The 11,171-nt window shown below is 47.1% G+C and overlaps 1 protein-coding gene across 1 annotated transcript; it reads left to right on the top strand.

Moving 5' to 3' along the window:
• The first annotated feature begins 1,006 nt into the window (after nt 1-1,006).
• On the top strand, nt 1,007-5,715 carry folr (folate receptor). Its single transcript, XM_072691433.1, has 4 exons — nt 1,007-1,129; nt 2,123-2,311; nt 3,313-3,448; nt 4,421-5,715. The coding sequence occupies exons 1-4, from the start codon at nt 1,067-1,069 to the stop codon at nt 4,690-4,692; spliced, it is 660 nt and encodes a 219-aa protein (XP_072547534.1). The 5' UTR covers nt 1,007-1,066; the 3' UTR covers nt 4,693-5,715.
• Nucleotides 5,716-11,171: the final 5,456 nt, after the last annotated feature.

Below are 11,171 nucleotides of genomic sequence, written 5' to 3'. Positions count from 1 at the left end.
TTTGACAGCTTTAACCCCTCGAACCCTAGGGTTGGTATTTATTAATGAATCCTAATGCAGAAGTAAGAGTATTTGGAATAACTTGGCCACCCTTTGGTTTAGCGTTCCCTGTGGAGTCCCATAAGGGTCTATTTTAGGGCCTACAAAATTGCTGTTTAACCAGAGGAACCGTCCATGTTACATATTACCCTGGGTTAGACTGTGCCCCGGCCTCCTGGAAAAAGGGGATTATGCCCACTGAATGAACCCATCATCTACAGAAAACCCCCTGTTCATGGTTCTGTATAGCACCGAAACGGGTCGTGCTGTTGTTGCAACGTTCAAGAATACATTCCTGTACTATCTAGAACCTGCCTTGACATCACTGATACATTGGCAGCCTACTGTACATCAACTTCATGACTTCATAAGACCGAGCCCTGTGGGACACCACAAAAGGTGCTAAACTCAACGCTCACTAAACGATTCCTGAGGGGTTCTGCACTAGGACCAATAACTGTGTAAGAAACCTAGGGTTCCGTGTGTCAGGCCTGTGTGTTCCAGCTGTTGTCCTTTAGAAACACTAGCAGGGGGCAGCAAGGCCTAGAGCTGGACTACATTGTCCTCTCAGTCTCAGTGGACAGTCTCCATTCCGATGCTGTGTAGTCAGTGTAGGGACTAGGCTCTTGAAGCTGGCTCCATATAACATTAGACAATAGATTGGACCTTTTTTTATAGGCTATAGGCTATCTAGAACCACCTACGAGAAGCTTTCCAGCAGAACCCCCCTCCCCCCCCACTCGGTCAGAATGTGCTGTCGCTCAGGGAAGTGGCTGATATGCTGAACATAGGTTTGGCTCCTGATTATGGTTTAATGAAGGCTGGATGAGATTAGATAAACTAGGTGGGATCAGATGGGACCTGGACGTACTGGAAGGGCTTCAGAACACACTCTCACTTTCTGACCCACCCCCCCCCCCCCCCCCCCCCCCCACACACACACACACCTCCTATCTGTAGGACGTTGCTGGCGTTGGCCTTGCTGATAGCTCTGCCGCTGTGCTCGCTCAGCCTGGATAAGCTGAACATGTGCATGGACGCCAAACACCAGAAAGAAGAACCCGGCCCGGAAGGCGAGCTCTACATGCAGGTACCAACAGGAAACTCTCTGTTTTCTCTCTCTGTGTGTGTGTGTGTGTGTGTGTGTGTGTGTGTGGTATGCTCATGCCTCTTTCGTCAGACTATGAGTAGGTAATGATTATTCTCCTAATCTGCAGCTGCAGCAGTTTGGCCGATTGCGCTAACTAACTTGTCGGAGATTCTGCTGCAGTAAAAACACGCCCATACACAGAGTGCGTGGATGAGAAAGCGAGCTGATAGGCTAACATTCGCTAGCATTGGACCCATGCCAGAAAAAAACTCAAGTATTAATGTGGTTCAACTTCATTTAGTTGACTGAAATTAGGCTTAAGTCAAAACAAAAGAGGCCCGAGTACAGAGCCCTGAGGTACTCCCTAGAGAAGAAAATCAGTTCAGCAGAGAAATACTGACCTTGACTGTCAGATACTGTTTGTCTTTCACCTAAAGTTTCCCCAAAATATTATGACCACCTGCCTAATTACACAGTCAGCAAAAACAGCCGGCACTGGGGACTCTACAAGACCTCTACAAGACCTCTGAAGGCGTCCTGTGGTATCTGGCACCAAATCGTTACAGCAGATCTACACCGTAGCCTGGAGCGCACCTCCCCAGAAATGCAGCCCTCGTCCGACTGGTGTTTTGGCTGCAGGGATCGGACTCGGATCCTCGGATCGGACTTATCCGATCTATCTATCTAGCGCAATCATGTTCCTCAAACCACAGATCAGGGCATTGAGGTTTCCCAACAGGACATCCCCCGGGCATCCACGTGGCGTAAAGGAAAGCAGGCAGCCTTCTACCATTGCTCTAAGGTCCAGTTCGGACGCCAGCGGGTCCACTGGAGAAGCTTTTGGTGGTCAGTAGGGTCATTAGCATTCTGACTGGGAGCTCCGCACGAGCCTCGTCGTTTTTAGGAGATGCTCTGTTCATCTGTGGGTGGGTGTAATGTTTAATGTCTCTCTCTCTCTCTCTCTCTCTCTCTCTCTCTCTCTCTCTCGCTCAGTGTGCCCCTTGGCGTGAGAACGCATGCTGCACTGCCAACACGTCGGCAGAGGCCCATGAGGACAACTCTTACCTCTACAACTTCAACTGGAACCACTGCGGGGTCATGAGTGACAAGTGCAAGAGCCACTTCATCCAGGACACGTGTTTCTACGAGTGCTCCCCCCACCTGGGACCCTGGATACAACCGGTAGGACGCCGGCGGCCCTGAGTCCTGCATTTAAACCACAAATAGCAGATAATGTTTCTCAGTTCCACAAGAGGGGGCTGAAAGCAGCACCCTAACAAAGCATCATTATAGGCACTTCTCAATATTTCAGGGACAGCTTCCGGATTAAGACTAAGCCTAGACTGGTTCGAATCCCGTGTCATGCTGCTTGCCATCAGCAGGCGGAGCCAGAGGGAGCACAATTGGCCTTGCTCTCTCACGGCTCTCTCTCGCTACGGTCCTCACTACACCGGCCTGTATTTAAAAGGCATTAATACCTAAAGACAATTTTCTCTAAGGACAAAAGTATTGGGACACCTGCTCATTTATTGTTTCTTTGGAAATCAATAGGTTCATGCTGACTTGCCTTACAGAGTCCTACACAAGCTGCGTGTGTGTGCATTTACACTTAAAGTAGCTAAATGCACTCATTAGAAGGGGTGTCCACATACTTTTGGACATTTAATGTATAAGTAACAAGCAGGGTTTTCTGAGTGAATTAGTCAGGGTTCAACTGTACTTACCCTTCACTGCAACACACCGGGACTGTTACATCATAAAGTGGGGTGTGAGTGTCTGGTTCACCACTAGATGGCAGCACATCAGTATTTTTCTATGCCCATCTGTGTTCAGGGTTTTCGGGCCTACTTTCTGACTGGAGCACAATTCAGGGCAGCCAATCAGAGCAGAGATCATTTACATATGGTATATTACTTATATATTATAGACACTGTTATTGTAGGGGATAAAGAGGGGTCATGTGCATAAGGGTTCTATATAGAACTAAAAACGTGGGGGGGGGGTCTTTGGCTAGAACCATTTTCTTCATACCCTAATCACCTCAACCCTGCCTCCTCCCTTCCTCTCCAAGGCTCACCTCAGCTGATTGGTTAATGATGCTGAGACTGGGGTGAGAGATTGGTGGAACTGGTACCCCTGGATGTTTCTGTAGGTGTTCATGCGGGTGCTTGGTGTGTTTGCAGGGGGACAGCTCTTGGCGTAAGGAGCGTATTCTCGATGTTCCTCTGTGTTTGGAGGACTGCGAGGGCTGGTACAATGACTGCAAGGACGACTTCACCTGCAAAGACAACTGGCACAAAGGATGGGACTGGAGCTCAGGTCTGTCTGTGTGTGTGTGTGTGTGTGTGTGTGTGTGTGTGTGTGTGTGTAATGCATTCACGATATCAGACTGTCACAATTAGCTGTCTAACTTGTCCCTCTTCGTCGGAGCTTGCAGAACTGACAGAACACAGCTGGCCAATAAATAAATAAATAAATAAATAAATAAATAAATAAATAAATACTGGCCGTCGATTTAAATGAAAAGTTTCCTTTCTTCTCTGTTTACTTGCACGCGAAAGGGCGGGGTTAAAAGTTGTACCGCAGTCAGCCACCAGAGGGCGTGAGAGATGCTTCGGCCTCACTTTTGAACTGCTTTCGTTCTGCGGTTCAGACTACATTAGAATGCTCATATAGCAACAACAGCCGCTCTGCGTCTAAAGACATCTCTAAAGAAACACGGCCACAAGAGGGCGCTGCTGCTGTAGCTGGAGTGTTTACCGGCTCTTTACCGGCTCTGAATAGCGGACAGGGGTTAGCATGGGCACTGTGGGCCACTTGGGCCTCTTTACCGGCTCTGAATAGGGGACAGGGGTTAGCATGGGCACTGTGGGCCACTTAGGCCTCTTTACCGGCTCTGAATAGCGGACAGGGGTTAGCATGGGCACTGTGGGCTACTTAGGCCGCTTTACCGGCTTTGAATAGTGGACAGGGGTTAGCATGGGCACTGTGGGCCCGTGGACGGGGGTTAGCATGGGCACTGTGGGCCCGTGGACAGGGGTTAGCATGGGCACTGTGCGCCCGTGGACAGGGGTTAGCATGGGCACTGTGGGCCTGTGGACAGGGGTTAGCATGGGCACTGTGGGCCACTTGAGCCTCTTTACAGGCTCTGAATAGCGGACAGGGGTTAGCATGGGCACTGTGGGCCCGTGGACAGGGGTTAGCATGGGCACTGTGGGCCACTTGGGCCTCTTTACGGGCTCTGAACACCTGCGGACAATGCTGAGCTGTCCATATTTCTCCCTTGCACAGGTTCAAACTACTGCCCCACAGGCGCCGAATGCCGGAAGTGGACCGAGGTCTTCCCCGACGCTGAGAGCATGTGTGAGAAGATCTGGACCAACTCCTACAAGTACACCACCCTCACCAAGGACAGCGGCCGCTGCATGCAGATGTGGTTCACTGGCCCCAACCCTAACAAGAAGGTCGCTGAGTACTACCTCAACCAGGCCCCTAAAACAGCAGCCGTGGCCAGCGGCCTCACGCTCACGCTCGCTGCCGTTCTGTCAGTCCTCCTGCCCTGAGACCAATAAAACAGCAGGGGGGCGACTGCGGGAGGAGGGGCTATTGAGTGTGTTATTGCGTGTGAAATCTCTCTGCCGTTATTGATATAGCATATATTATATATATATACTGTAGGATTCAGTTTAGCTCGCGCAGTGTCCATGATGCAAAGCACCACTCTGTGGCTGTGCTAATAGCACCACCACCTCATGGAATACCTTCAGCCGGCTAAACATGAGGGTGTTAGCTACCCAATCAGTCTCCTGCAAGATACCCAGCTAGCAGCTAGCAGCTAACAAACACCACACTTTACCGCACTCTCGGATTGTGTGTCTTTATCCTCTGAAAGTGTGTAATTCGATCTTCGGTTAGCTAAACCTTGCCTACATGCGGTAGTGTGTGGCATTTTGTGGCCGGCTAACCAAGCTAAGCTAACACGGCTAGCTAGCCGGCTGCTGCTACAGCTCCTACAGCTCCACTCAACATGTTTTTTTTCCCGTCACTTTTTTACCAGTTATTTGAGTTTTTACTTTCTACAGTTTAATTAAATTTGTACTGCGATATGTGGCGCTGATCGGATCAGTAAGCGGCTAGCTATGCTAAAAAAATGAACTTAGCCTAGACCTGGAACAACAGCTTTTTTTTGGATGGTGTATTATTCTATAATTATCTGCGCTAAATCATATTATTTACATGATATTTCTCTTATTATTGTCATTTTATTTATAATCATGCAGCAGCACTGATATAATACATTAGCATACAATAGCATAATGATGCAGTCACACCCTTTACAAGAGCACCTTTAAAGCTTTAATTATTAAGAATATTGAAACCATTAATAAAACATAAATATTATATCAATAAAATCGAGATCCTGCTGCTCATTCAGGTTAGTAGCCTCTCCTAGAGGAACATTGAGGGAACGTTCTGGACGTCCCATCTGTCAGGTTTCCGGAAACTGATATGATTTTATTATGTGTATTAAATTATTTTAATATTTTTTCAAAAAGCTGTGTAATTTAATCATGTCATGTTTTTATTATCAGTGTAAATTCAGAAAATATTAAATTCTATGTTTTAAAAAAAATATTTATCACTGATTATGTATCAAGTGTATTAAAGGTTTTTAAATTTTTTAAAATATATTTTAATTTTTTTATTCATTGCATTTTTATAATTATATAAATTATTTGATTATATATAAAATTACTTCAGATGTTTCCATAATGTTTTTTGTTTAACTAGGATCTTTATTATTATTAATATTATTATTATTATTGGATATTTATAATTCATGTATTATTTATTGACTGATTGATTTATATATTTAAAATTATTTACACTTACACACACACACGAGTATTTGCACGGAGAGGACATGCCTCAATAGACGTATAAACAAACAAGTAAACAAACTCACAACAAACATTCTACTAACGTTGTGATGCAAACAGTCGTTATGACGTCATACGTTTAAAGAACCTTCCCAGAACCTCTCGCTAAAGGACTTGGTCCACCTCACCACAGGCCCATAGGGCAGTCCAGCCCTGCCGGGTTGCAAGGGGAATCATGTGGACAGAGCCTAGATCAGAACTTTCCAGAACCAGGAAGCTGTGGAGATACTGCTGTAGAGCATGAGTCCGCAGCCAGGCCTTTTGAGGGTGATGCAAATAGGGGGCCCAAGACACTTCAACCAGAACCGAACTGACGTTCTAGACAATGACCGGGTCAGAACATCTCAGGTCTTGGGGTGGGGTGTTCCTGCAGTATGCAGTGGTCAGTACCTACAACCGGCGGTGAACCAGTGACCCCGGCGCTCAGTGATGCTCACGGAGGCTCCGCCCACTTACAGGATCTGCCGCCAACGTTAGCCCTGGTGCCGGACACCACAGCAGGACACCTTCAGAGGTCCTGTGGAGTCCCTGCCTCAGCGGGTCAGAGCTGCTGTGGTGGTACAGCAGTGCAATGGCAACCGAGACCAGCTTTAGGAGCAGAACCTCCTGTAAGGAGTGAGGAGGGCCTACATGGATCGCACCATGACCATGACCCCATCACTGGTTCACCGGCTGTCCTGCCCTGGAGCACTTTTGGAAGGTCCTGACCAGTGGAGATGCTCTGACCCTTGACTGTGACTCTGACTGTTCCCTTGCAGTAGATCCACCCCTTGACAGGAGACATTATTACAGGATAATCAATGTAATTCACCTCAAAAAAGGAAAAGTTAGAAGCTAATCATTTAATATTTTAAAAATATTTTTGTCGTTTTCCCCCCCAACAAACCATAACTGTAATAAAAAATGGGAACTTCCGGTTGAGTTTAAGTGCCCTAGTCCTGTAGGTCAGTAAACAGGCCTCCCACTACCAGGCTAAGGCAGAGTCCAGCCTGATTTGAGACACAGCCACACACCTCCCTCCGAAACCACACTACAAAATGGCTACGGCGAGAGTGCGCCCTGAACGCACCCTACCTAGGCGCCCTGAACGCACCCTACCTAGGCGCCCTGAACGCACCCTACCTAGGCGCCCTGAACGCACCCTACCTAGGCGCCCTGAACGCACCCTACCTAGGCGCCCTAGGTGTGCCGTTTGGGACGCGCTGCTCGGCTTCGGCCCCAAGTTGCACAAATATCTAAACAGGAAGTTTGTAAAGCAACTTCAGGGCTTCAGAGATTCGCCCTTTAGCTGGACCGGGGCTGGGCGAGGGGGCTTCCAGGCGGACTCCTCGGTGTTAATCCGCTTCGTTTTGGGAGCCGGGAGGCAAAATCTAGCTAACTTCTAAGTGTGGAAGGAAGGGATTTTTTTTTATATATTTTTTTTTAAGTTTAAAAAAGTGGAAAAAATCGGTTTTTCCTGAAGATATAAACAGATCTCAGACTTAAAGAAGTTTTTATTAATAATTTTATGTCTCGCAGCTGTTCTCCAGCTCCAGGCAGCAGCAGCACCCTGCGCGGCTCAGGTCTGAGGAGCTCCTCTGGAGCCGGGGCTGGAGCCGGGGCTGGAGCCGGGGCCGGAGCCGGGGCTGCTGGCCGGGGCCGCTGGGAGTTAGCTAGCCAGATTCATCTGTGCGCGTGGAGACGATGAAACGTGTCCTCCACCACCTCCACCAGCACCTCCACCAGCTCCACCTCCACTAACCCAGAGTTCAGCCAGAGGGCCGACTGTGAGACCGGCTCACGCGGGGGGGCTCTGCTGGCTCGTGGCAGTGGGAGAGCAGCGTGCCGGGCTGAGCGGCGGCGGCGGCGGCGGCGGCGGCGGCAGGAGAGCGCCCGCGGTGTCTTCCCGGTCCTCCGCCTGTACCGCACCCAGAGTCCTGCACCAGGAGGGAGGGAGGGAGGGATGGGTGGTTGGTAGGTCGCTAAAAGTTGTGTTGGAGGACTCTCCGGACTGCCCGAGTCGGGTCTGCTGTGAATCGCCGTGGGAAAAGCGGGCGGCTCTGATGGGGGGCTGTGGGGGGCTGTGAGGGGCTGTGAGCGGGGAGCGGGAAGTTTGGGCGCTGGTTAGCCTGTTAGCAGCCGCGCTGTGCCGCGCTGTGCCGCGCTGTTGACCCTCCGGAGAGCCGCTGCTGCTGCTGCCGCTGCTGCTGCTGCTGCTGGGGCGAAGTTAGACACCGGGATATCCGAGGAGTTGGTCGGGTTGTGTCGTTTTGGGCGTGTGTCGATGGCAGGCAGCGGCGTGTCCCCGCTGGGTTCGGCGGCTCCCCCGCTGTGGTATCACCGGGATCTGAGCCGCGCCGCGGCCGAAGAGCTGCTCGCCAGAGCCGGGAGAGACGGCAGCTTCCTGGTGCGGGACAGCGAGAGCGTCAACGGGGCCTATGCCCTCTGTGTGCTGTGAGTATTCACCCCGGCCTACAGGACCCTGAAAGACCCCCACAGGGGAGAGAGAGTGTGTGTGTGTGTGTGTGTGTGGAAGGTTAGTTTAGTGGTAGTTACTGCAGAGTTAGTCAGTAATACTGTAGAGTGAAGCTGAAGGGTTAAGAGTGGCTGATATAAGCAAGTGTATAACATTATATTTATATACATGTAAATATCTCTAGATAAAGATATAGCTGTAGATATATAAGGTATGAAAGTAAACAGATGCAGGTATATAACACTAGATATATAGATGTGTGTGTGTGTGTGTGTGTGTGTGTATTATTTATATATATATATATATATATATATATATATATATATATGTATGTATGTATATATAGGTAAGTATATACAGATATATGGCACTATATATATATATATATATATATATATATATATATATATATATATATAGATATAGATGTAAGTAAACAGATAAAGTTAAATAGCACTAGATATATAGATGTGTGTGTGTGTGTGTGTGTGTATATATATATAGTTATATAGGGAAGTATATACAGGTATAAGGCACTAGATATATAGGTAAATAGATATATAGATGTGTGTGTGTGTATATATATATAGTTATATAGGGAAGTATATACAGGTATAAGGCACTAAGATATATAGGTATATAGATATATAGATGTGTGTGTGTGTGTATAGATAGATAGAGAGATAGAGAGAGAGAGATAGTTATATAGGTAAGTATATACAGGTATATGGCTATAGATATATAGAGATATTGATGTAAGTAAACAGAGTTATATAGCACTAGATATATAGATATGTGTGTGTGTGTGTGTATATATATATATATATATATATATGTGTGTATGTAGGTAAGTAGACAAGGTATATGGCACTATATATATATATATATATATATATATATATATATGTGTGTATGTAGGTAAGTAGACAAGGTATATGGCACTATATATATATATATATATATATATATATATAGATGTAAGTAAACAGATACAGTTATATAGCACTAGATATATAGAGGTGTGTGTGTGTGTATATATATATACACACACACACACACACACGTGTGTGTGTTTTAAGATATAGGTAACAGGTATATGGCACTAGGTATATAGAGATATAGATGTAGCTATATAGGTATGTAGGTAAACAGATGCAGGCACTAGATAGAGACAAGGTATCCAGTTTTATATATATATATATATATATATATATATATATATATATATATATATATATATATATATATATATATATATATATATATATATCAGTAAATCACATGTGGGTTTTTTGGTTATATAGTTAAGGATCTATGTTGTAGTTATAGAGTTGACTAACATTACAGTGTCTGAACATCTGGCTCATTGGTTGGAGTGTAATGCTGTGTGCTGTTCCGAGGTTTGTGATTATGATTACTGGAGCTTTGGAGATTGGAGATATGGGCTTCATAAATGATGCAATACTTCTGTAAATATCCAGAAAAGAACAAGTTAAAAACATTCCTTAGAGATTCTGGTCCATTCTGACACGACTGACTCAGGCATTTCCTGCTGATTCCTGATTTCTCTTCCTTCGAGGTTGGAGGTGGTGGGGACGGTGTTCGTTCTGAGAGTGGTCGTCTGAGCTACTGTAGCCTTTCTGTCGCCTCCAACCGGTCCAGTCATTCTCCAGTGATCTCTCTCGTACGCGCTGAGAACGCTCAGGCTGAGGTTTCCTCAAAACAACAGCTGGCCATGCAAATCCTCTTCTACGCTTGCTTCTTACTGTCGGCGTGTGTGAGCAGGAAGTGTGGGTTGGACGGTGGCCTGGCGTGCATTTAGGGTGGGTGTTTTAGCACGCTCCCCACAGAGGCTTATTGTGGCTAATCTGGGACCTCAGTGCATTATCAGTGGAGATTCTCAGTTTAAGGACAAACGGATAGTCTAGGCTTAATCCCCTCCTGCTGTATTTCTCCACAGCCATGCGCAGAACCCTGAGACGAGACCGCGGCAGTCTCAAAGAAAGTGAAACCTCAGCTTATCTCCTGTTTCTTTAGCTCGCGAGGATGCGTTTATAGACCACGGCCTGGGCTTTGATTTCAGTCAGAGGTTGGGGGTGTGAACCACAAGAGAGAGAGAGAGAGAGAGAGCGTTGGTTCGGGGCCAAGTCTGTCTACGCCGCTCTGCTATTCTGCTAATAGGAGTAAAGCCTCCTCCTCCTCCTCATCATCGGGGTCATAGGAAGACCCCAGAGTCCGATCAGAAGCTGTCTTCCTGAAGGTCAGTTCTTGACCTTCCAGACCAGCATCAGTTTCATCGGCCCCAAAATAGAACCCTGTGGGACTCCTCCACAGTAGTCTTCCTCTAGTCTTCTCCTGCTCTGTGGAGCATCGGTTTTGGGGGGGGGTGGTCAGAGGGCTCGGCTGATTGTTGGGACGAGGTTTGAGGAGTTTGCATCTCCTGGACTTTCCTAATGATGACCAGCTAATTGTGAAGATCTGAGCCCCTGGTTAAGAGCTTTGCAAGGTAATCCAGATCACCGCCTGCTTCCATAACGTTGGCCTGAAGCCTGTGTAGAAGTCTGGGTAAGTGTGTGTTGAGGTGTGTGTAACCCATATATACACACACACACACACACACACACACACCCCAGTGTTTTGTAATAGG

Source organism: Salminus brasiliensis, chromosome 11 (assembly GCF_030463535.1).
Source record: "Salminus brasiliensis chromosome 11, fSalBra1.hap2, whole genome shotgun sequence".
NCBI classification, from domain to species: domain Eukaryota; kingdom Metazoa; phylum Chordata; class Actinopteri; order Characiformes; family Bryconidae; genus Salminus; species Salminus brasiliensis.
The sequence above is the reverse complement of the archived record's forward strand: the minus strand, read 5'-3'. Positions and strand labels throughout refer to the sequence as shown.